This window comes from Lytechinus pictus, chromosome 1, assembly GCF_037042905.1.
Source record: "Lytechinus pictus isolate F3 Inbred chromosome 1, Lp3.0, whole genome shotgun sequence".
In the NCBI taxonomy this organism is placed as follows: domain Eukaryota; kingdom Metazoa; phylum Echinodermata; class Echinoidea; order Temnopleuroida; family Toxopneustidae; genus Lytechinus; species Lytechinus pictus.
Genome location: NC_087245.1, coordinates 19,567,258 through 19,594,238, shown reverse-complemented (window position 1 = coordinate 19,594,238; position 26,981 = coordinate 19,567,258). Strand labels below are relative to the sequence as shown.

The following is a 26,981-nucleotide window of genomic DNA, read 5'->3' as shown; positions in this document are numbered from 1 at the left end:
CAAATGAAAAAAGAGATAAACAGAGTTATAGGCAATAATGAAATTAGAATGACACTTAATTCATTAACCTTAGAAAAAAATCAACGTTAATATATCTACTCCATTTTCTTCCAAAATGAAGCAAAAAGCAATGTATGCATGAATTTATGTCAAAATCTAGAGTAGATAGTAAACAAGCATTTTAAAAATTGAACTGTACAATCTTAGGCTAATGCTTTTAAAGTAAGATAATGTGATTGACTACCAAATTATTGGTGCATGTCAATCTCTCACTTGAAATATGGACCAGGTGGGTGTTTCATAAAGCTGTTCTTAAGATACGAATGACTTTATGCACGACTGGTGATCCTTTCTTGTGCTATGTGTTATCCGTATGTAATTGATTTATGACCTAAGAATATATTCCAGTTGTACGTAAAGTCATTCGTAACTTTACGAACAGCTTTATGAAACATCCACCGGGTTTTTGTCCCATTTTTGTGTATGCAGTATTAGTGGTAATAATAATAATGATGATGATGATAAATTATAGTAATGATATTACATGTATTTAATGATAATGATTATTATATGAATAATGCTGTTATTAAGTGCTCATATCCAGAGTGCTCAAACAACATATTATTGTACTTCTCTTGTTCCTCATTTTGCATACTAATTGGAATCAATGATTGCATGTGCATAAATGAGAGTTTTAATATATTTTAATATACTGTATGTTAGTTTAAAATTCTTTGATATATATCCTTTCTTATGTTTTAGCATTTACTACAATAGTAGACTGTTGCTTTTATTGTAAGTTGTCATACTGTAAAGAGCTCAACTGTCTATCACTTTTTTTGGAATTAGTTATGGTACATTCTTTGTTAGGCATTTATGCTACTAATTTGAATTGCAGTGCAAGGAGAATGCAGGTCTTCCCCTAAAAATGCGCAGTATTCTGTGATTCGCCTACGTACATCTATGTCTATAAATCGTAATATCCCTAATGTACCATAGATGTAATTCTGCTTGTCTGACATGGCAGTCTATTTTTAACCATGTAAAAAATCACATTATAGATGGCCATTGACCCTTCAAGCAATCCACCTTTTATACCATAAACATGGCCATAATTGGCCCTCTGCTGTGCACCCGTCTCTCAAGGCTTGTTGGCATCTTGCAGTATACACTCACAAACCAAAAGCTCTCATTCAGATGTTCTGTGAGTGCGTAATTCACAGGAATTCCTGTGGTCTCTGACAAACAAAATTCTTGAGGAGTTTACAAGCCAGAACTTACAGTGTGTAGTTGCCAATTATGGCTAGACTCAAATGTTCTCTACTTTTCTTTGTAGTCATTGTCTAAAATTTATTTGTTACTGGAAATTCTCTTCAGTTTCTGCAAAGTATTATTTTGGAATAAATTCCTATTAGATATTTATATGTTTGGATGATATATTGTGGTATATACTAATTTTACTGTAGACAAAAATATGTATAATATAATAACTTTGTTGATAAAACACAGAGTACGAAAGATTCATTTGATCATCTTTCATTTTTGTTGGAATGAATCATTCTTAGCCATTTTGAAAGCTTACAAATGAACAATATTATTATGTTCAAATTTTGTTTGGGACCTTTGATATTGATTTTAGATGGTAGGTATAAACAAAGTCACATATACTTATGTATACATTATATTCTATACAAACCCTGAATACTTGTCACAAAATATTAACAAGCATACATGTATATATGTAAGAAGAACAAGATAAACTGCATGAAGAATGTAAACCCTTGTTGGCACTGTAATATTCAGCAAAAACATATCTTTTTTTACACCTGAATTAATATCATGTGTCATGAATTTAATCAATATCTTGTAGAAAATTTGCTCATTAGTGTTAACATAATTTTTTTTAATTCTTTGCTCATATTGGGGCAACTATGGGTGTAAATTATATTTTGATACCAATTGTCATGAAAGAAAAATCTTCAAATTTATGAATGAACAAAGTATTTTCTTTTTTCTTTTTCCATGTTCAGCATTGAAACAACTACCACCACCACCACTCGTGTAGTTTATAGCTCCACGGCCATGAGCCGGGGGCGCATTGGGCAAGAGGAGGCGCCAAAGTTTACTCAACCGCTCAAAAGCGTCTCTGTCAAGGAGGGCCAGGCTGCTACTCTACAGGCGGAGCTTAAGGGTGAGTTAAAAAATATGAGTATAATTATGATTTAAGTTAAGGAGAAATCCTGAAGAACATTTAAAACAAGATAAGATAAATAATTATGAAAAATATGATCCTTTAATGAAAGGGTCCTTTACTTTGTAATCAATTATAACTTCAAATAATAATTTGATTTGTTGATCAAGAATATAAATATTTAACAGATCATGATCATTTTGCAATAGATTACAAATCTTTGTGTAAATTTGCCAAGATCTCTTTGGCAAATTGGCACGATACTTGTTTTGTCTTCCTTGATAATTTATGTGTAATTCTTATTAGAAGGTTATCCTCTTGTCCAACAATAAATTGTTAAACTTCAACCCTTTGCTGTACAACTCCTCATGATCCTCGAAAATATGAAATAAACCCATATAATCCTTACCCTTTCCTTTGTGAAATGCTAATTTGTTCATATTTGTATTTAATGTTTAATAAGTATGTTTCCATTAGTGTAATCTGAAAAAATACACTATTCCTGTCTTTTGAATTTAGTGAGCCTGTACATTTTATATTAATGAGTGAAGCAATAATATCTATTGAGATTTGCAGTTTTAGACCCGCCAACGCTAGATATATTATTCAATTTTGACCTTGGCTTCAGTAGTGTGCTTCTATATTGCAACGATATAATCATAGAAGCTGTTTCATCCAATATTTCTTTGGTAGCTCAATTTAAGTTTGTTTGATAGTGTCTAATGGATTATGTGAAAGAAATATTCCACCCTTATTTTTTCATAAAGAAAACATTTTATGTGTACAATCCTCCTGTTCCTGTAAGCTAATATTGTTTATATTTTGTAGACAGTGACCTTGGTATAAGCAAAATATAGAAGGAACTTTGCAGTACTATTGATACTAGGAGAATATGTCAAAATTTGATGTGGAAATTAAAATATCTAGGAAATCATATCCTATACTTGGTAAGAAGTAAACTTTCATGTACTGGGGCACTATTTTCCCCTTTTTGTTCAGTCAAAGTACTTTTTACTTTAAACCAATTGCAAATTTGGTAGGTACTTTTGCTTTATAGGGGCAATTTTGAAACATTTAATGTGAATTACACTCAACTTTATATATCTTTGATCAACTCTCCAGAAAGTGAACGTATCACAAATTGGGAATTATAAATTTGAATTCTTTTATTTTTCATTCACAAAGGAATCATAGTCTTTATTGTAATATAATAATCAATGCGCATGATATCTATTGTAGAATGCTGTATTGCTACAGATATTCAGCAATTTCCTTCAATATTATGCTTCTACTGTTAACGATTAGAGTAGACCCAACACCTTAATCTTAATCCTAACCCTCCTTGTCCCCATCCTAATCCTAATCAACTCCCTCAGGTCAACCTGAGCCCACCGTCAAATGGTTCAAAGATGACAAGGAATTGAAGAGTTCGCCAAAGTACAACATCTCTTTTGCGAAGGGCAAGTGTATGCTGAAGGTCAGCAAGGCCTCCGCAAAGGACGATGGACAGTACAAGTGCACTGCAGAAAATAAGTGCGGAAATGCAATGTGTTCCGCCACATTGCAGATCCAAGGTACGTTCATGATGATGAAGTTTACTTCAGACCATTAGTTTCAATCGTGAAAGAATCTATCTTCTAGTGATTTGGAAATGGTGTTTGCAATTCAACAAAGTCAGTATTTCATTTAAATGAAATCACCCAAATTTCTATGAACTTAATGCAATTCTACCAAGAGACATTTAGAGCAAGCACTGACATAGAATTTCATATTATATTGGGTATAGATTATTAGTTGCAGACAATACCTTAAGAAAGGAAATAAGGGAATCATATTTAAATTGATCAAAGAAAGAAATTTGTAGATAGTTTGGCCTTCTTCCTTCCCTTTGAAACACCTTGTATTTTGTGTATATGTATTTATGGAATGTGTTTTCTCCCCATTTTGCTGAGATGATAGTTTTAGAAGGCGTGAGTATTCCTCTATCTTATCTATCTTTCTCCCCTTTTATAAGACGCTCGATATTTGTCCTAACTTAAAACTTATTTACATTTTAATTGTCAAATGTTAAGTGATGATTTGCACATTTTTCACTCTTTTTGTAAGAGGACGGCATTTGAGAGAAGAATGACATATCTTAGAAATGTTCAGAATATGAGAACTTAAGTCTATCATTCTTCCTTTACCTCCGTTTATGAGTTTTGTTGGTTCTTATGTTTGTAATCTTTCATGAATACATGTCAAGTCATGTTGTGGTATATATGTGTGTACTGGGGCTGATGACCTCTTTTTAAGCTTCTACATTTTGTAAGAGTGATATATAACCAGGTGTGGGGATTGCATTTACAGGTGATTCTAAGCCACCAGAAATTATCCAGGGTCTCCAAGGTCAAGAAAAGACCGAAGGTGATTCCGTTCGGTTTGAGGTCAAGATCACCGGCACCCCCAAACCGGACGTGAAATGGTTCCAGAACGGTGACAAACTGGAGAACTCCATCGATATCCAGATCTCGGACGAGGGTGACAGGTACATCCTTGTGATTCCGGAGGTTTTTGACGAGGACGCTGGCGAGTACACCGTCCGAGCCGAGAACGCGGCCGGAATCTCCACGTCACAGACCATTTTGAAGATCAGGAGTAAGTCTGGTACGCACCCCGTCGGTACTCATACGCCGTCGCAGCCTGCACCACCACCATTTCAACCTGACTGCATCTCTTCCCTCCCTTACGAGTTCAATATGTACATAGTTTGTCATGTTTAGTCCATGTGCACGTCGCTCCATGTTAAACAACCACCATCATAGGTGTCAGTCAATTAGCCATGAATTGTGCGAATTGACTCTGTTAAAGACAGAAGACTGTAGGTGTCAGGGTGATATGCTGTACTATATTTTCAAAATCTAACTTGATGTTATGTTCTATTTTGATTGTAGGCCTGTACTTTGAAAAAATATTTTTAGATGATTCCAAAGTATATTTGAATTCACAAATTACATTTTCAAATTAATGGTAAGACTGACTGACACCTTTGAACAAATTTTCTGCCCATGATGCATAAAGCAAAACTTGTATGTAAAAAGTAGAGTAAACATTAGAATCTCAGATATATATATGCTGATGATATGTATATCTATGTGAGTATATCATTCATACAGACATTGACTGTTGGCTTCAGCATTCTCTGTGCATTTTTTCAAGGAAAAAAAAAAAATTTTGAAAGTTATTTGCAAAGTCACTAAACCAGCATTCACTTGTTTTACAGATATGTTATTGCTATAAATAACGCTCTTAGTTGAAATTGCCAAAGAAATATAAAATCAGGATCGGAAACACTTGGAATTAAGGTTTCGATGAATGTAACATAGGCGCCTTTTCATGAAAGTTTTCAGCATTGACAATATTTTCTTCTTTATCAATTTCTCACAGGTTTCATATCTGTCAGAACATGCCAGCATCACAGTGCTTTTAAGCTTCATGAAAATGAGTCATTACTTTTGTGATTAAGAATTTGCTCCAGAGAGAATGAAACAATTGTTATTATAATGTATAATCAATTAAAAATGATTGAAACTTTTTCTGACAAATTTAGCACCAATATTATGACTCCCTTTTATTTGAAGATGCAAAAAAAAGACATTGATGCAGACTGCATTAGATCCTGTAAATATGAATCTGTGAAATGGTTGAATCATATCGTTATAAAATTCTATTTATGCTTGTGTAAAGTGGTATTTTTTTAAAATGCTGATGGACATTTTATTGGTGTAAAGAAAATATCAGACTTAATTTATTTGTTGCACTAGTTAGAGTATCTTACTATAAATTCCTATCTTTACAATGTCTTCTGTCATTTTTATCACATATTTTATCCATGTTTTGGAGAAAAAAAAGTTATCCTTGGTCTCACTTCTATTCTTTTTATTCCACTTTTATGTTTTGTAATCAAGATGTGTAATTCCTATTTCTCCAAACCAAAACAGCCCAAAATGAAGAGTAGAGGGATTGATGGATAATGTTTTCCAAATTTGGAAGGATACAAATCTACTAAAATTAAAAAATGCAATTTACCACAAATCTAGAAATAAAACAACAAATAGGTTTTAAATATCTGTCGATGATGATTTTTTTTAATTGGTTATAATATGAAGATAAGGTGCTTGACAATGTGTTTGATGATAGTGGATGTTTCCAAAGTATGTTAAAGGATAGTGCATGGTTATGCTTTATGAAAAGGTAGAGTGGTTATGTAAATACAGTGTATTATTTAGAATTAGTCTAACAAAACGTATTTTGACTGTTTAATATTTACAACTTTAGTCTAATACTCAATAGATAATGTAGTTTTATTTGCATATTTGAACAGAAAAGAGCATGTAAAAAGATCCCACTGTAATTTTTTTTTTAATGAGAGAAACTTCCAACCTTACTATAAAAAATAGAATGGATTTATTATTATTAAATTAGGCTGTGTTAAGTTGATTTAATCATTTCACAGTGTAAATTAGAAGTAAATTCTTTGTGTGTGAGCAGGTTTATAGAATATGGAGTAGTACATCATTAAATAGATAACCATTGAAGTATCAAATGAGCTTTTAAATGTTATCCACAATTCATCCTTTTGCAAAAAAGTGGTTCATGTCTTTTATTTCTGCATATAGTTCATATGAAAATAATAATGTGTACTGTGTAGTTAATTCTTTATATTAAGTAATTGTGTTAATTAGTAATATATTCTATTACTGCACACATCTGTCATAATATGTATAAACAGTTGTATTGACGTTCATAAGTGCATTTATACAGGACATTTTTAAAGTGTATATAAGAAATTGAAGGTTAATGTCGATTTATAAGGCCATCATTTCAGTTTTCCACATGGTCTTGAACCATACATGCTAATACATGATTTTTTTCCCTTTCCTTCCCTTTCAATATCATGTATACATTAATGAATGCTCATTAATTTACATTTCAGAGTCATTGAACATGCTGGATTTTCCATGAACACACATAGCCATATGTGAATTTGAGATATTCTTACTTCATGAACATGCCATTGCATTGAACAAAACATTTTCAGAGACTCATAAATGGAGAATGGACCAATTTCCTTCTGTCTTTAACAACTCATTAATTGATAATTTGACTTGTGAGGCATAAAATATATTTGGATAAATGTTGCATTTACATCAACATGTTTATCTTTCTTAGCTTTGTTGATTCTTTGAAGAACAAAGATGTTTGGCTTAGTTAAAAAAGAAAAGCACAAGGACTAAGAATTTACCTGTTTCGGTACTGTAATTAGTTGGTCCCGCTGCAAGGTCTTTTGGAATCACACAATTCAGTAGACAGTGGGTCATATTTTATGAGGATGAGTTTTAAATACTGAAGGAAATTGATCATATTCTATCGCAGGCATGTATTCACGATTCCATGGTTGATGTTGCATGCATTGTTGTCGATTTGTTGATTTGACGAAGCCCTTCCTTTGTATTTGACAAACAGGAACTGCTCCTACTGAAGAGGTTAAGCCGCAACCACCACCACAAGAACAACAATTGCAGCAACAACCTCAGCAGAAGGAGGAGTCAGCACCACCACAAGAAGAGAAGAAAGCAGACCAAGCCCAACAACCACCACCACAGCCACAACCAGAGGTAAGATCTTCTAAGTTGCCAGCTAGCTCCTCCACATTATGATCTACTGTAATTGTACTGATTTGGTACTCCTCTATATGATTATTATTATTTCTATTATTATACTATCATGTAAAATATTCTATTGAAAAAAATTAAATATGTATTATGGATCCATGGATAAGTCCATTTACTTATCGACAGAGGCGGGGTTTGAAACCACTGCTTCACTAATATCCTTTGGCAAAACCTAAGTCTGAAGTTACCACTTGAAACCTTGGTGTACCGTGAATTGTTTGGAAAAATGCTGAGGATGCTATGAACTCTGTAGTGGGTAGTCTAGCAAAGCCAGGGCAATGTACAAGCTCCCTAAACTCCATGGATGGTGGATATGTGCACTCTTCAGACATCCAATATTGCTATGAAAAGTAGTAGAGTATATGAATATAGACCTCTCTTTAATCCATTTAACTGTTCTTACTGTTCTTTCCAATTTTGTATGTCATCACTTTTATTGTGGTCATTGTTTCATATTTTTATTTTAGGTGAAACCACCAGCACCTCAAGCAGAGGTTAAGAAACCTGAGGCAGAGGTTAAGATCCCACCACCTCAACCTCAACCTCAGGTTCAGCAACAACCCAAACAACAGGTGCAACAAGAACCAGCACAACCAAAACCACAAGTGCAACAAAAGCAACCACCACCAGCAGCACATAAAGCAGAACCACCAAAGCAACAGCCACCACCAGCAACACAAAAAGTGGAACAACCAAAACCACCAGCAGCACAAGTCCAGCAGACGGTGAGTTTTGAAATGAAATACCCATTTAATCTAAATTTTCATGGAGAATATATTATGATGTTCTTCCTCATCATACTTGCATTGATTACAAGGAAAAAAAAGTTAGTCAACATTTTGTTTTAATAAATGTGCATTGCAACTCTCGGATAAAAGAGTTACATGTCAAAAGCTTTACCTACAAATGCATGACATTATGTTGATAACTATTTGAAATTTGACAGGTTCATGGCCTTTTGGCAGCAAAGTAATTTCTCATGCCACTTTTCTATTTCTGAACAAGCCTTAATGATATTGTGGCAGCGGTGGGATGATGGATCGAGCAAGTATTTAAGCGTCTTATAATGTTTTCCTCTTGTTCTTTTATTGTAGATCGAAATCAAGATGGCAGCTCCAACGGAAGCAGCAGCGCCCAAACCATCGGCACCACCACCACCTGCTGTTACCTCAGGACCTGTCTTCACCAAGGTAAGACATTGTTTACCAAATAATGTATGGCTAGCAAAGAAGGTGTCCTGTGAAATCGGGAACTATGACTTGTGTCATATGTCTATGAATATGTGACTGGGTCTGATTCATAATTAAGCAGTGTTCCGAGATGAATAATTGAACAAAAAATATCTTTGTTTGATCTTTGAATTCAATAGTCCACATTACGATTGCCCAAAATGCAAATACAAATTCTTGCAAATATTTATTATCTTATTTGATCTACACCATTTTACGAATAATGCCTTCTGTCAAAGGACATTTTTTAATAATAATTCATCACAAATGGACAAAGCAAATACACTCTGAATAAAACTACACATATTTGTTAAGAAGTGTTAGTCCCAAATCCAGTTGTCAATTACAAATTCTGATAACATGATAAATCTGATCTAGCAAATGGCACTGTTTCAGGAGCTAATGATCGTAACATCTTACCTTTCATTGATGGTAAGGTTAACAGAACAGTGTCCTGCAGGGTAATGCAGAACGAGTTGCATGTGAATGCAACTAAAATATGAAGCTAAGTTCCAAATGCTTTTGATTGGTTGAAAGTCAAATTGCCATTGATGGCAACTCTTTCTGTAACAAGCCCCAAGTCTGTTTTGAAACATACGGCTCATTTGATTTCAATCGTGATCACCTTATTCTACAGACTCTCTCAGATGTCACTGTCAAAGAGGGTAAACCCGTCAAACTGGAGTGTGCTGTGAAGGGCCAACCTCAACCAGACGTCAAGTGGTACAGAGAGGGCGCCCTTCTGACCCCTTCCCCGGACTTTGAGGTCAAATACCAGAATGGCGTGAGCACGCTCACAATCCTGGAAATCTTCTACGACGATGCCGGACAGTACGCATGTGCTGCAACAAACAGCAAGGGTACCAAATCTACCTCCTGTAATGTCAGAGTTTTACGTAAGTCTTTATTTTAGTGTTTATCTGTTCACTTGATTCTGAAAATGATAGAGAATTTCATCTAATTGGTCATCTATTAGTCACCTAATTGTTGTTTTTCCCCATCCATTTATAAATTCAAGACATTATTACATACTTACTGAGGCACAAGATTCCATATCACTAAGAAAAAATACATTTTCAATCATTTTACTCACAGCAAGGTTACTTTCCTCTCTTCAAAGATCACAAAATAAGATACCAGCCTTACTCATAGATTGTACCCGTTGCTTTGTGACTTAATCAAGACTTAATCCTTGCACAAAAGTTTCTAATTGGTCTCTTCCAACCTAGGAATTTGATATTGAGTCTAATTACTGATATGTAATATACACCTTGGCGAGAGAAATCTTATTGTTTTGTTTTTTTTGTTTACAAATATTTACAATATTATTGCAATCTTATTCTCTTCTCTGTGTTAAATCTTGTCATGCATGTTGGTTTATATATCTCACATAAGATATTCTGCATGTCTTTGTAGCCGGAACCCCACCTCCATCTGCTCAACAAGCTCAACAACCACCAGCACAGGTTAATGCAGTCAATGACACCGCACCTGCAGAGAAAGTCCCCATTGGACCACCAGAGTTCTCCAAACCCCTCCTTCCTGCTCGCTACTCTGAGGGAGGGAGATGTCGCTTTGCCTGCACTGTCAAGGGCAACCCAGCCCCAAAGATCACCTGGTTGAGACAGGGGCAACCAGTCGATTCTGGCTACAGGTATACATTTGCTCATTTATATATACCTTGCTTAAGGTTGTGGTTTTGAGAGTGTACACAAGGAGAAAACAATATTTTTACTAGGAAAAATGTTTGCAATGAAATAGGTCATTTTCCTTGCTGATGTCACGCATAGTCAATTTACTGCACCCAAGACTGCCTGTGGCATCCCACTGGTGCTCCTATAGCCGGGCTGCCTGCCAAGCTAGCTATCAGCATATCCGAAAAATTGGAAATACATTTTCATAAGTTGTGAACTTTTTTTCTTTATTACTTTTTATTTGATGTGATGGGGGAATGATACAGGATATACAGAAATACAATGACTCATTCTTGGAACAAGCTAAAACCATTCACAGTCATTGGCACTCGGGAGAAGGGTATTTTTTATGTTTCTTTTATGTGAATAGTTTTAGCCAGATCCTCGAACGTCATGGTATATTCATATTGCACCTTTATAGTGGGACTCCTGCAAAAAGAATTTAAAAAAACATGCAGCGCAGAATTTTGGTAGTCTCCTAATGCCAGGTCTTAATATTTCTTAATTTTATTCTTTTTGCCTAGGTTTGTGATAAAATATGATGAAAAGACAGGATCAGCCACTCTTGACATTACCATGATGTTACCTGAAGACAAAGGAGAGTACACCTGTATAGCCAAGAGCAAAGCTGGTCAGGTCTACCTCACTGCTCCTCTTCTTCTCCCAGGTAAGACCCAGGGATTAAGTTTCAGTTGTAAAAGTAATACTAGATGTGGCCTTCTGTAGAGGGTGAAAATCTGGCCCCGTTCACATTACTTTCCTAATACATGCGTATTGATTCATTTAATTCTCGGGTAGCTGCTTTGATTGTATCATGTATCACGTCAATGTGATTGAACCACAAATCAAAACTGGAAACTCCACATATAGAATTAGAAGCAATCAATACATGGTCAAGTCCCTTTTGCTCAATACTTAATAATAACGGCAACTCTGCCATCAATTGCGACTACCAACTACCATGCATAACAACAATCAATTACCAATTTAAATTAAGGTTTTCATGAAAGTTACAATGTAAGTCCGTAGTAAGTTTTATTGGGACCAGTATAATACATTGCCACTCTATCAACATTTTAGAAAAAAAGTATAATTCTCCACATTTTTTCAACTTTTATAAGGCAATTTGATTAATCTGTTTTCTGTGAATCCCTGTAATATGGGAATAATGATTTCATTTTCTTTGTAGCTCAATATGACCACTGGGCCCAGGAGTATGAGGAACAGAAGGCCATTGAGAAAGCTAAGAAGAAGAAGGATGTGGTGAACAAAGAACTTGAGACGAAGGTCCATGAGAAAGGTGGCAAGATCACACCAAGCCAAGCTACCTACCAAGATGCTGATCAGGTGAGTACTGTCCTTTGGGCATTCCTGGAAGATTAGGAGCTCAAAAATAAAATTCCTGAGAGATCATGAATTTGAAATTTACATTATTGAAATTGGATTATAACAAGTTCTATGCCAATTGTTCAAAAGCGCATATCCATGTATAAGTGCTGGAAATATTTCTATTAATCAACTGTTCCTTGTTAGAAATGACTTCAAAACTCTATAGTCCATGTTTATTTTCTGGTTAGCTCTGGGAGATGAAAGAGTGAATTGAATTTTCTTTTTTTTTCCAATTGTAAGGGTCATGCCCATACCTTAAGAATTGCTTATTTTTCTTATTTGAATTTTTTTTTAATGAGTAATTTGTTTGAGTACAAGTGATTTTTTTTTAGAAATGAAATGTTTACAGAACAATAGAAAGGACTGTATTTATATATTTTGTTATTTACGACAGTAATGATTATAGAAAAAAATGTCGCCTGCATGCATCATGAAATTTGTGGAATATGCTGCATCCTTTTCTCTAGTTAATTTTTCATTGTGTTTTAGAAAAGTGTCAATCTGATAATGTTTTAGAAGGAAATAAAAGTAGATGCTTTCTTGTGATTCAAAATAAATTTTCTGAGAATGAGAAATAAAGTATTGATTGTCGCATTTTCATGATTGATGAAGTTATATAAACATATGGCTTACTTTAGTTCTTCATAAATTTCTCAGGTATTTATAGACCAAAAAAAAAATAAACAGTGCAATAATTGTTATAAAATGCTGCCTTGAAATAGTATCCAGAGCATGATATTCTGTCAGTCTAAATCCAAACGAAATCATGGCTTGTTGAGTGGACCCCGTCACCTCATAGCTGACCTTTGACCTCTGTTCCCCTCTAAATTTCAAAATTCATGCTTGCTTGTGCTCATTGGCATGTACACCTTGGCATGGTTGCAATGTAAATCATAGGATGCTCCTCAGAGAAGACCAAGCCTCTCGCCGTTTCAACAGCGTCTTCAGCAGGAGGTTGAGTATCGAGAACGCATCGGTCGTACCAGCATCTACCATGCCCCCATGGAGTGGAAGGTACCCCCCTCACGTCCCTCATCCTTCATCACTGTGTTACCCCCTTTTCATGTTCATGAGTAGAATAGTGTTTTATTCCACATGCAGTGTATAACCTTGTGTGACCATGTCATTTCAAATCTAATTTTTGTATTCTGCTATTTTATTCACACGATATTATATTATTTCCTATGCACCTAAAAATGATACACTATATAATAGCTTATTTGACATCGGGATAATTAACCGTGATTATTTGATGGTATTTTCCTTTTCACACATTTTGTGAATTGTGAATTTTTGTCATTTGACCTTGATTTCAGAGTGACTTGATCAAATGTATTTCGTAAAAAGTAGATGCTTAATAGTTTACCAGCGAAAGCTGTAAATTTGAAAATAGAATTTCATTCTTTCAACTAGGTTAAGTGTTGTGGATCTGTGTGTTCTTAACTTGCACAATTATATTTTTGTAAAAATTCTAAGTTTGTTTTTCATAGCTTTTATAACACTGGTTGAATGTTTTCCATGTTTCATTCATTTGTACTTCTATAGATATCCATCATATTATTCATAAATATATCTATTTTCCAGATACAGGAAGATCTCATAAATATATATATTGTACTCCCAAGTGACTTTGTTATGATATTTGGTATGAATAAATGTTTTTGCATTGATGCAGATTCATATATGAAGTATAAAATGTTTCATTAAAATTAATGGGACTTTTTTTTCAAGTATGAGTGATTTTGCATCTTTGCATGCTGTTCGTCACTAAGGTTATCACTCTCTGCTCATATGTTATGATCAAAGATGAGTAATTTCGCCATTCCACTCAAATATGAACATATCTGCATATTTACAGTTTATTTATAAGCTCCAGATGGTCATAAGTTATAATGACATTACTTGAAAATCAAATTGTATTTGACTTATGTGACAAAATTCACAAATGCTGGTAGAAAAAAGAGGGATAAGATGTTCATATGCATTGTGATTTCATGAGTATTTTGAGATGCAGTCATGCTTCATTTGATATGTTTTCTTCATCAACATGTTTGTCAATAAATCTGCATTAGCTTTTTTCTTAATTCACATCTTTGTCGGTTTTTCTTGAGCTTTCATGGGAAATAGATTACAATTTGCTGACACCAGACTGTGTAAAAAGCAAAGGAAATTCCTGTCACATACTTGCATATTTGGGGCTCAGCCAATTATGCCATACCATCAAATTGACTCACAAGCAACATTTTTGCCTGAATCGAGTTATGAACTTTACTATATGAGGCAAGAAAAAAACTTCTCAAAAAAATTGCGTAAATAGGTTGGTTGTAGAATGCAGTTCTACTCTATTTAGTTAATATAACACATTAATCGATCAAATACTGCATTATGTAGTATTATGTAGCATCTGGTTTCAGTAATCAATCCGTTAATGGGTAAACACCCTACGTATGAAATTTCTCATGAAAGCTGATGCCAGACGTACATGTATAGAGAGATTGGTAAACATTAGCTGTCATGTCAAGCATTTTCATTTGTCAAATTGCTATAGATTTCTTTTAAAACACTAAAGAGCATGCTGTGTGTTGAATACTTAAATAAACAAACTGAGTGAGCTGCATGTTTAATGGAACCGATTTGAGTATACCAAAATGGGCTGCTCCATCTTTTCAGACAAGCAAGTTGTCACCTTTTGAGAGACGTCTATTGAGAGAAGTGGAGATCCGCGAAATGGAGTCGGGCCCGCGTGGCGGACCATTTTCCGACCAGGTACAATTCTTGTTTCAGTTCATGAATGGAATGTTTCGTTGATGTAGTATTTTGAATTATATAGGGTTAATATTTGAAGCTCAGTTTGTTATTGTTTGAAGTAATTGACTATTATCATCTGATTGGATGCCAACTATAGGAAGTATTGATTATAGTTTTTGTTGGAGATAATTAATAGACATCGATCATTAACTGATTTTGTTAATACCTCTTTGGCAAACAGAAGGAGAAACCAGATACATTATATTATAGCAAGGTTTTAAAAATAGTGTTTGACTATCTAGTATTATTATGACTAATTGTGACCATTTCACTAGTGAAAAGTATTATTTCATTATTCATTGCATACTGTCTGGTAAAAGCAATTGTAGATTTTGAACTACACTGTAGTAGTATGAATTTGTCAAGAATTCCAACAGCACGAGTAATTTGTATGACTGAAAGATATTACGTATAATTGCTGTATTCTCCAAATGGCTAAAATTGAACACAAAACAGGACTCCAAGGCATCTTCCTTCGAATCTCGTCTGGAGAAAGAAATAAAGTTCAGGGAGAGGAAGTCATCCCAAGACTACGATGCTACAGATGCGGTGTGTAGAGGATTCGAGCTGCATAAAGGGGTAGAGCTGATGTTTAAGTGGCATTTCTGTCAAAGTCGTTCTTGCTTGTTTATTTGTCCAGTCTGTATTTCAACTTATGTGGATAATACTATTTAACATTTGTCTTTTATGTGACCACACTACACAGAACTGATGGAAACAAAAATATTTACCTTTTTATGCCTCCCTGTGACATGGGTACATATCTCAATTTGCAACTAGTAGATTCAGACCTGTTGATAGGAATTCAGATATGGATTTGAGATATACTGATCACCCCTTTATGTCCGTCACCTACAGTGACATTTTCTGACCATTTACTCAGTTTAACAGTTACGCCTAGCAATCATATTTAAGTCTCTTTAAAATGTTAGAGAAAAGATGATGATTCTGTTTTGGTTCAGTTCATTAATTTCAATATTTGAATTTAATAAAAGTACTTGGCTGATAAGATGTATTGATAATATGTATCAATCTTCCATACAAGTCTCTCCATTGCAATTACGGTATACACCCGACATTCACAATCTTAAAAGATGTTTCTATTCATCAAATGAAATTTTGACACACTCTTTATCCACATGAATTTATCTTTACAATGACAAGTAGGTTTTTAATGAAGAGATTATCTCTATAGCAGTAAAGATGTTCTTTTAACAGAGGGAAAAATATTGGTTCATTTTTGCCAACTCTCTTGAATGAGAATTACAACAATTATTTCACATTATGTGGACACTGGTATTGAGCAAGACAAAACTCAAATGCCATTTTGAAATCAGTGCTACCAGCTATGCAGTGAGGTCTTTGCATGTAGAAATCTTCTTGTGTTGAATGTACGTTGCATGGTTTTATATGCTTTTAGATTTGGATGTCCTCGCCTGAAAAGCAGTGTATACTTTTTTGTTTGTATTGTATATGTTGACTTATTTGTTAGATAGAATTAGAATCTTATGTATACTTAAATTTCTGTTTTGAAAGTATTCTGTGTAAAAGGCATGTTTTATGTTATGAAATATTACTGTTGTTGTAAAGGTGCAAATCTCACTTTTCATAAAACAAATGTATGTATGTTTCATGTAGAATAGGAAGGTTTCTCTTTGGCTGCATGTATATTGTTGTATATAAGATGAGCAACTTCTATGGCCATTTGATTAAATCTGTATCATTTCTATAGTTTGTGTTCTTTTAATGTTTGCCTGTTATACCCTTTTAGACCTGCAGGTTAAATGCTTTTTGTCAGTTTTATGAATTTGCCTTTGATATTTTCAATAATTCTACAGAAAATGGCAGATAAAAATTAAAGGTTTATCGTACATCTGCATTAGTTGAATTTCTTATTGTATTGCATGTGAGATAATTTTATGCATGTTTTCTGTGTGATGTTAGCATAGGAAAATCTGTTCTTTTGTAGGTTGTGATGTTTTCATTCTTCTAGCCATGAATTAAAAGGAAAAAAAATGTTTGATTGGGTTTATGTTCTTTAGCAAGTTAGGCTTCATGTACATGGAATACAAGTATTCATAGCTGAGCTATGAAATGTGAAAGCCTTTTCCAGAGGATGCGCTTAAACATCAAGAATAAGAACTAATTTGAAATAAAAACCCACCGTATTTTTTTAGAAATATAAATTATCTGGATTTGATATATTACATATTATTTAATTTATTTGAAAGAATACTGGGAAATATCTCTAAATGTCCTACTGAGTAAACATATTTAAGCTTAAATGTAACCCGGTATCATTGTTACTAAAATGGATTATTATTTTTATAAGTATTTAACAATGGGTGCATTTCTGTTTCCAGTTGGTTTGTTACAGAAAGAGTTGTGATTAAAAGCAACAAAAACAATCAAACCTGTAATACAAGTTTTTGATTTGTTGAAATTAAAGTTGCATTTGATTAAAGCTTTTTCTGAAATGGAGTTCAGGTCATCTGTTTTTTTTTTAGAGTCCGTAAATGAGGTTTGCCTGAAGTCATTCAAGAAATCAGCTGGCAAATTTATAAGGGCTAGTGTAATATCTTCCCCATTCACATCCAAATTCCATGTGCACCAAACCATTTATAACCAAAAACTTTGACCAACTGTGGGCCTGTATGATATCACATTTTGTTGTTTACTAGAGTATATTTTTTCATATCTCAGATGTATATTTTATTATTTTTTACCATGTTTTATTGTGTATTGTATTTTGTGTAGTACCCTGTGTGTTGATTGTATGTTTATATATTTCAAAGTGAGTTGTACACATTTCTTTAGTAGATCAGTATCACTGCATTCTTTTTGTGGAGCTCATTTACTGTACTAGAAATAGGTTCTCCATTTTGTGTGTATAAGTAATGGTTTTGTTTTCTCGAAGATAATAAGTTTTGCCTATGATGGAAATTTACACTTTTGGAAGAATTTCATGATGGAATTTTTCTTGATATTTGAGCCAAATGCAAGTTTTTCAAAACTCTTTCATTGAAACGGTAGCAAATGAAACAAAGGTAATTTTTGTCCAACAGCTCTAATTTCATATCATGTTGTATTATCATCTCTCATATCCGAAAGATATTTTAAAGTGATAATGAATGAAAGCTGAACTTAATATTATCATCATTAACCCCCAGGGTCCCTTTGATGTGGCCGCGTTTGAAGCCAGCCTACTGAACCAGAAACAGCCCCAAGAGAGCGAATCAATGGAAGCCGAGACGGAGACTGAGCTTGAGTCCGAACTTGAGACCTCCGAAGCCAGTCAACAGAGGGCTCCCCGCTTCCTCAAGGAGCTCAAGAACTTCCGAGTCTCTGAGGGAGGCAAGATTGCTCTTAGCTGTCGTGTAGAAGGCAGACCAAAACCATCTGTAAGACATTATCCCTCATTCATTTTTTTGATAAACAATGAATATTTTTGAGAAAAAGATCATGAGTTGGCTGTTTCTGAGATGCATTTTACCCTACTTAAAAAATACTGAACAAATGAAGATTAAAACTGTTTGAAATAAAATCTAATCAGTTGTCCATAAAGCAATAATATTTTTCATGTCAAGTTATTGAAGTTGCATTATTATATGATTTCTTGAATGTAGTGCATAGTTATGTTCCTTAAATAAAATTCATTTATTTTTCCTGAAGGAAAAGGGTGCCTCCATCAATTTCCAGCTTTATATATCTTGGTTTATGACATCATGCACACATTATGTATCAAATCCTGATCTCTCCTCAAAAATACAGATCCAGTGGTTCAAGGATGGCTATCCTGTTCCAAAGTCAATCCGCTACGACGTCTCCTACATGGAAGGCTTCTCCCAATTCCGTATCGACCCTATCCTTCCTGAAGACAAGGGTGCTTACACTGTCTTCGCCTGGAACCAGTTTGGCAAGGCAGTCAACACCGGTCGCATCAAGGTCGATAGGCATTTATCGGATGAGGTCAGCCATATGAAAGGTGCTCTTGGTGCTCGTGTCAGCATGTGAGTATATGCCACTTAAGATTTGTCCATGGCTGAAGTCTGGGATAAACAACACATGTATACCTGTTAATGAAAATCTGTTCACTTATTTTCTACAGGTCCCTCTACAAAGTTTATAGTAATCAGGCATTTTTACACCAAAGAGATAATGAATATCAAATTGAGCCAAAAAGTGTTCTACCATATCTAAGAAATATTTTAAACTGTGCATGTACCATATTCAAATATCCAATTGATCCATATATTACAATTTTAGTTATGGTGGTATCACAATTGTTATCTAGTCATTCAGGGAAAGACCCTCTTTGAAACATGGAATGAAAAATAAAGTATTCTTAAGACAATATTTGACTGACTTTTAACTGTCAATAGAAAGTTACTTCAGCATTGTATTTAAAACTGTATTGGAAAATATGATATAGATGATTCGTAAAGCTGAAGTTGCACATGACTTAATGCTTATCTGGAGTTGGGGAAAAGTGAACTTGTTTCTAAATAATTCATGATTAGATGAAATTAAAATATGGAAATGTTGATTACTATATTTACTGATGACACATTTTAGTTCATATTACTATTTTTGCTTAATCTAACTAACATTTATGAAAATTCACTGTCAACATAGCAAGAAAACTTTGGAAGTTTAACAAATTTTATTCTTCAATAAAGTCTTGGGTAACCTCACAAATATCTCAAAGATTTTTGTTACATATTTATTTATCATTATCATTTTTCCATTTCAGGGAGACTGAAGAGTACCACCTTCCTGATCGTGAAAGGCAACCCGGTGAGGTCCGAGAGAAGCACTACAAACCTACATTCAAGGTCATTCCCAGTGACCTGGAAGTGAAAGAAGGCAAACTAGCCAGGTTCAACTGCAGGGTCAGAGGTCGACCACCTCCAGATCTTGTCTGGTACAGGAATGAGATGCCTGTCTACCCAGATGCCAACCATAGGGTGAGTGGCTGTTGTCATTTTAACCCATTGCATGTTGGAACATTTTGGTCTCTGTTTAAATCTATGGAAGTTCAAGAACTTGGTTGTTGATTGGTTGAATTTTCCTACTGTAAACTGGCATGACTTTGGACAGTTTTGAAAATAACATTCATTTTGCTGTTGGATTTTTAGAAAATATTTCGGTATGTTTTACGGGGGGATCGTATTACGTTCATAACATATAAAATATTTTAGAAAAGCAATAACAAAGGAAAGGTAAATCATTTTAAAATATATTCAAAGTCACCCCAGTATTTGGAATTGATTTATTCTTATTATGTTCACTCTATGCTTATTCCTTAAATTGTTCCAGGTAATTGTTAACGAGGGTGGTGAGCATGCCCTAATGATCAGCCACGCCCGCCCTCAGGATAGCGGTATGTACACCTGTATTGCCAGCAACAGGGCTGGAGAGGCCAAATTCCATGTCAAACTCAATGTAGATCGTAAGTATGATCTTCTGTTCTCTCTGAAAAATAGTTATAGGTTAACATGTGCTTGTGAAAGTTTATTTTGAACAGTGGGTTGAAAATTAGAAGGGTTATGTACATCAATGCAAGAAAGGCTCATTGGAAGATACTGCATATATACATTGCACTTGTGATTATTATTCCACTGTGGTGACCCCTGAATCGTCTAATTTTAATTCTTAACTCTAAAACCTCCGGGGGGAGGGAGGTTGATTCAACCCCCCCCCCACAATATTTTCAGTGACTATTCCGCTGCACGAAAGTTTTTTACCACGCCACTCACTGACTTTTTACTTTGAAGTCTTTATTTTCATTGATTTGCATAACAAAGTCTTAAATTCTCTATTTTAATTAACAGATCTATATGATGTAAACTTTGTATGGTTCCTGAATGATTAGGTCATAAATGTTCATTTTAAAATGCAAACCATTTTGTAAGGTTTAAATATATGTTCCACGCTGAGATGATGCATCACTGAAACATGAACTTAAGTTGCACTATCAAAAGATCTGACAATTAACAGTTTCAGAATGCATGTAGCTTTTGATTATTCTTTGGGGAAACAGTATCAAATTGAAAAATATGAATTATAGTTTTGTTATTGAATTATCTGATAATTTGATAAACAAATTTGTAATGCTCATTTTTTTCTATTTTGAGGAGAAAAATTATCGTTTGCATGTTAGTTTACTACATATGTACGTATTTCTTGTGATTTAACATGCCATTTGTTTTCAATTTCTTAAATGCAGCCAAGAGGCAATTAGTGGCACCCTCCTTCATTGATCGTATTGAAAATGCAACGGTGCGAGAAAATGAAGCAGTGACCTTGACCTGTAAGGTCACCGGTTGCCCCACCCCTCATGTCTCATGGCAACGGGATCAGAAGCACATCATGCCCAATGTCGGCGGGTACAGGTATGAATTGATTCTTTTTACAATAATTCTCCCAAGGGCCATAAAAAAAGAAACCGTTTTTCCCATAAACTGAACAGGATAATCTGGTAGTGCTTGTAATGTTCTTAAAAGTAGCATTCTGATGAAAGCTAGCATAAGAATGTAAAAATGTTCTTATGTTTACTTGACTTCTTGTATCTAGAAAATGGACTTAAAGATCCTCAAAAAATCTGACAAGTCACCCCCCAAAAAAATCCCTTAAGAAATTTTTGACAAACTGTGGTAAGATCCCCATCAAGGCTTCAAATAAAGAGGGAGGGGCCTTTGGAGAACTGGTAGATCAAACAACAGCTTGGAAATATTTCTCATTCTGCTTCTCATAATTATCCATGGCTTAACTTGATCTCCCCCTTTTTATTTTATTTCTTATATTTTTTTCCTTTGATTTTTTTTTTATTGTTGATTGCAATTTTATCTTTTCTGCTTTCCTAGAATGCAAATGAGTGAGGATGGAGTGTGCCAGCTGTTTATTGAGAGAGTCACTCGTCATGACAGCGCCTGGTACACCTGCACAGCACACAACTCGGCTGGACGCGTCTCGTGTAGAAGTAGAGTCCAAGTGATATGTAAGTGATACACACTTTCATCTTGAATATGAAATGAAAATGTAGTACTGATGTGATCTTTACTGGTTTTGTTTTTGATAAATGTTTTATTCACACTGATTGAAATTGTCCATTAACATTACTTTTAGATTTTACATTTTGTAGTTGTAAAATGAAAGGGAACAAGAATCAATCAATCGCATAAACCTAGGATTTAAATCTTCAGTTTTAATAGAATCATAGTAAAGGTCTGAGTGTATACATTATACAGTGTATGCTGCAATAGTTTACATTCATGTTTATTATATGAAGTGATATTCACATTAAGGTGACGTGTATAGGTAAAATTAATTCCCTTTTGTTGTATTTTCTCTTTCTGTCTCAGATGACAAATTTATTAAGGATAATGAGCCAGCTCCCATCTTTCAAAGGCGCCCAACACAGAGGTAAGAATATGGAATTTATTTTGAATAATAAAGTAAATTTACTATCCCATCTAGGAATAGATGAATTTGTTGAATTTGTTGGAGGGGAGGATTTAATCTTGTTGATTTGATTAATATCAATGGCTGACCAATCCAGCCGGACTACATAACATTGAAAGTTTAATTTGGAAAGTTAGTGTTTTTCTTTTGATGTAATCCATTGTAATGGTAAGAATGGGAGGCGCAATTTTTTTTAGTTCAAACTGCAGGGGCATAGACAATTATTTTGTGAGCTATATTTATGTACTACATTTCATTAAGTCATGTTTTGGGAATTGTGTTGGAATTGCAAGAAGTGACAGATTGGTATGTAAGCTATCATTTCCAGTTAAATCTATAATTGGTTGCTTCTGACTTTTAGAGAATTAAATTAGATGGCTTATGACAGGATTGGATTTAGATGCAAGCAGTAGTGCATTTTTCTGTCCATTAAATAAAACAATTCTCTTTTGAATGTTGTGCATGTTTGTGTGAATACAGGGAGGAATATGCTATCTATTACAGGTAAACAGTGTCGCATAGATTGTAGAATTAATTAGATTTGAATATTTTGATTTGCAGGTCAATATAAACCTGTTTGCAGATATGTGTGTGGTAGATAGAGATAATGGTTTGAAAATCAATGCCGCTGTAATGTTTGATACAATCGGCAGAATATTTTCTTGGCTTTTGGAAGAATTTCGAAGGAGATAGATACATGTATAATCAATTTGATGTATATATATATTTTTTTTAAAGGCGATTTTGAAGTATGAAACAAAATATTGTGTGTAATAATCAGTAGTGTCCTTTATAATCATGTAATTGCAGGTTGATTTGAAGTGAAAAAAATGGCTAAGACTTTTATTTGCCATATATATACTATTTGTTGTTAGAGTGATCCTTGCTCTGTGTTTACAGGGCACGTTGCATAATAGTTCTGGTCAGCTAATACAAAAATCAGTGATTTCAGAGATTGACCATTGAATGGCAAATTTAGTTTAACAGTAACTGTAGTTACTTCATGTTATCTTTGAATTAAATCTTAATTGACAGCTTTATATTTATTATTCATTAACAAACAGCAGGCTGGAATATATGCTCAATCAAGGGTAAAGCTTGTAAAGAGTGTATTAAACACAAGCACCAATGCCCCCTCCATTCTAAACTTTTAATGTATATTTATAGCAGTTGATCTATTCGAATGTTGTGTTCCAACCCTTTAAAATTTCTCTGTAGATAATTCAACGTATAAACTCTGTCGTATTTGATCGCACAGTACCCAATACACAAGCACAGATTCCCACTTCTTTTTCATAGCAATCATTTCAAGTTGGGTGCTCAGTATGGTAAATTTCTTTTAGACCATACTTTTGAATAGAAAGCATTTTTGAAATATCTTTAACCTCTTAAATTGTGTTTAAATGATATATATTGCAAATTGAAAATAGTGACTGTTTTTTATACAGGAGTCACTCATGTGATACTTTGGATTTAACTTGAAATGACACATATATTGTAGTACCGGTAATTTCAAGATAAGTAAAGTAAATGTTAAAATTGTCCAAAGTACTATGCTGTGGGTTTATGTTCTAATATTGACCAATGTGTTTGGTGTCTTATGCCATGTCATTAGCCACTTAAGATTGCAGTCCACCCTCTGTCTATGTGGAGAAAATGTATTTGAGTCTACAAGAGATTCTGTGTATGATTATCAATGGGTATACTTCCTTCCGATTGATAAACAGAATACTAATGATCAGGAATTCAGGATTTGAATTTTTGTTTAAAGGAAGAAATTTATTCAGCCTAATCAAAGCAAAAGAATTAATTATGAAAAAAAAAAAATAGTAATCATTTTATTACTGCTTGACTCCTGGAGCTCATGTTCCCAAGAATCTTTATTAAATCTTGCATTGTTTTATGCTTTATTGATGATCATACAAAGATGACTTTTGTTATCGGTTTTCTTCATTACAATCTAAGTACTTACAATTTATAAAGAATTCAGGCATATATAAATGCAATGTTCCCTTTCCTCTTTGAAGCACCCCACTTTATCACATATTAATGAACGGTTATACAAACATTTTGAAGTGATGCACAAAAACTACATGTTCTCAATTGATGGTAAATCTTTTGCTTCCCTGTCCAATTGCATAAACATTATTATAGAAGTAAATTTGTTATCCAATGGTAACAACCATGTTAGTGATAACAGGTCTTTATGGTAAGGGATCCAGCACCTTCTCAACAATAGTTAACTTCTTTGTATAAAGAAGCCATATCTACTACTTAACAATATGTTTCTCTTTCAATCCCACACCTATTAATTTTGGTATTATTGTAATGCAAATATTAATGTTCTAATTTTAAAGTGCAAAATAATTTGGGGGTTATGAAGAAATGATTTCCCAATTTTTATTTTTGGATAAAGAAGTAAAAAAATGTTTCATGAGAACTATGGCATTCATTAATTTCTAAAGTGCTGGAAAAAAAAAACGTATTTGGGATTTCTTTTTCAGATAACATAGGCTGTGTCTATAACTTTGTCCATAAATTTATATGAATTTGGAGGAAGTCAGAAAATCTACTCAAGTGCCCTTCTTTCAAGATTTGCACAATTACCATGTTGACACATTTGAATATTTTATACATTATACCATTCGTGCATGAAATACAAAAGAGAATGATTTTCATTTGACGTACAACTAAAATTTTCTCCACTTTTACAGCAAAAAACCTCCCCCAGCCCCAGAACAGGAAGAAATCCCAAGCTATGTAACACAGTACGATGGCACACCAGAAACTGACAAGAAATCAAGCATCAAGCCGGAGTTTGTCGTCCCACTCAATGACAACATGAAGAAGAAGGAGGGTTCCAGTGCACACTTTGCCTGCCGCCTCCAGCCTGCCGGAGATCCTACCATGAGGATAGAGTGGTTCAAGAACAATACCCCACTCTTCATCGGTGAGTTCAATAAAAAATTATGATTGTTTTAACCTTTTTTTTTTTCTAAATTTGTGTTCATGTCTTCCTTTTTTTTTTTTTACTTTTAGGTTATGTTACAGATCTAAGATATAGAATTACATTTTATGATAAAACTCCTTGAAATGTACAGTCAGAGTTGTGTTCATCTTTTAGCTTATGTTTTTCATACTCATTTATTCATTATATTAATAAGATGATACCCTTTGTAATAAATTAAAAATGGGTCAAATTGTTACATGTAGTTTTAATATTGTATGAACAAACCATTGGTGTCTGAAATACATGAATAGTTTATGCACCTTATTTATAACTCAGATACAATTCATTCTTGGATTGTCTATTCTTCATGAGTTTTTATTTTCTTCCCCATCCAATATGTTATGCCATAAATCATACAATAATCATAATAATAATAATGATAATGATGATAATGATTATGATGATAATAGTAATTGATACTGATAATAATGATAATAGAATGAAACATTACTCCAACCTATGTTGTTAATTTGATCTTGTGTTATGATTAACCCAGGATCAAGAGTGCAAACCAAATACGAGTTTGGAATCTGCAGCTTAGACATCAAAGGAGTCTACCCTGAGGATGCTGGTACAATAACGTGCAGAGCAACCAACAAGTATGGTCAGACTGAGACAACCGGAAAGCTGACTTGCGAGGGTAAGTTCAGGAAGCAAATGGAGAACTCTCCTTTCTAGACAGACTCCAAGAACATGGGCTTGAAAGAAGAAGTGTATATGCAAGCTCATGCAAATGTGTGTAATGTTACAGTACCCAAGGATGCACAGTGCATCGTTGTGGTTTCCCCATGAAGCAACATTCTGTCTTGTTCCCTCTTGTTTAGAGAGACCAGGGCCCCGTCTTACAAAGAGTTACAATTGATCCAATCAATCATAACTCTATGGAAATTCATCAGTGTCATAATTTTTTATGCAGGAAATGTGCAAAATGTCCTTTGTAAATAAAGGAGAACACACCAAACTGTCAAGAAATCAATGAATTTATGGATATACACTGTACATTCATATCTAGACATTTTTTTGAGCAAATGTGCACTGTATATGTTGACTTTGCTGGCTTTCCATAGTTGCGATTGATCGGATCAATCGCAACACTTTGTGAGACGGGCCCCAGGTGTGATTCAGGATTATTTCAAATATAGAGGGTGCAAAGAGCAAATCTTTTTGTTAACTGCATTAGTTTTGTTAGGCTGTCTTACTATCTAAAATCTCTTCATTATCTCACTTTCTGTTTATTACATTTACAGCTGAGCAGTCACTTATTCTGGACACTCAACTACCTGAAGAAATGAGAGGGATTGAGAAAACTATCAAGTTTGATGAATACCTCTCAGCGTAAGTTCCTCACAATTTTCATGTACATTTTAGGTTACTGAAATCGGGTGTTCCCAGTACAAAGTCTATGCAGTTACTGGATATCTTAGAGCCAGTCGATGGTGTCCTATATTATGGAGAGCTCTCAAAATATTTTGGTGGTCAATG

The 26,981-nt window shown here is 34.1% G+C and overlaps 1 protein-coding gene across 1 annotated transcript in view; it reads left to right on the top strand.

The window, feature by feature from the left end:
- The first annotated feature begins 2,034 nt into the window (after window positions 1-2,034).
- Window positions 2,035-26,981, top strand: part of LOC129258918 (titin-like) — a 292,780-nt gene continuing 267,833 nt past the window's right edge. The window contains exons 1-23 of the mRNA XM_064097713.1: window positions 2,035-2,191; window positions 3,568-3,765; window positions 4,541-4,837; window positions 7,697-7,848; window positions 8,373-8,630; window positions 9,000-9,095; window positions 9,772-10,030; window positions 10,551-10,788; window positions 11,353-11,495; window positions 12,018-12,175; window positions 13,115-13,231; window positions 14,888-14,983; window positions 15,482-15,604; window positions 18,196-18,426; window positions 18,797-19,035; window positions 19,779-19,992; window positions 20,345-20,477; window positions 21,255-21,420; window positions 21,892-22,025; window positions 22,390-22,450; window positions 25,204-25,439; window positions 25,996-26,139; window positions 26,747-26,834. Of these exons, the coding sequence (XP_063953783.1) occupies window positions 2,083-2,191; window positions 3,568-3,765; window positions 4,541-4,837; window positions 7,697-7,848; window positions 8,373-8,630; window positions 9,000-9,095; window positions 9,772-10,030; window positions 10,551-10,788; window positions 11,353-11,495; window positions 12,018-12,175; window positions 13,115-13,231; window positions 14,888-14,983; window positions 15,482-15,604; window positions 18,196-18,426; window positions 18,797-19,035; window positions 19,779-19,992; window positions 20,345-20,477; window positions 21,255-21,420; window positions 21,892-22,025; window positions 22,390-22,450; window positions 25,204-25,439; window positions 25,996-26,139; window positions 26,747-26,834 (3,890 nt within the window). The 5' untranslated portion in view covers window positions 2,035-2,082. The remainder of the gene's footprint in view (window positions 2,192-3,567; window positions 3,766-4,540; window positions 4,838-7,696; window positions 7,849-8,372; window positions 8,631-8,999; window positions 9,096-9,771; window positions 10,031-10,550; window positions 10,789-11,352; window positions 11,496-12,017; window positions 12,176-13,114; window positions 13,232-14,887; window positions 14,984-15,481; window positions 15,605-18,195; window positions 18,427-18,796; window positions 19,036-19,778; window positions 19,993-20,344; window positions 20,478-21,254; window positions 21,421-21,891; window positions 22,026-22,389; window positions 22,451-25,203; window positions 25,440-25,995; window positions 26,140-26,746; window positions 26,835-26,981) is intronic.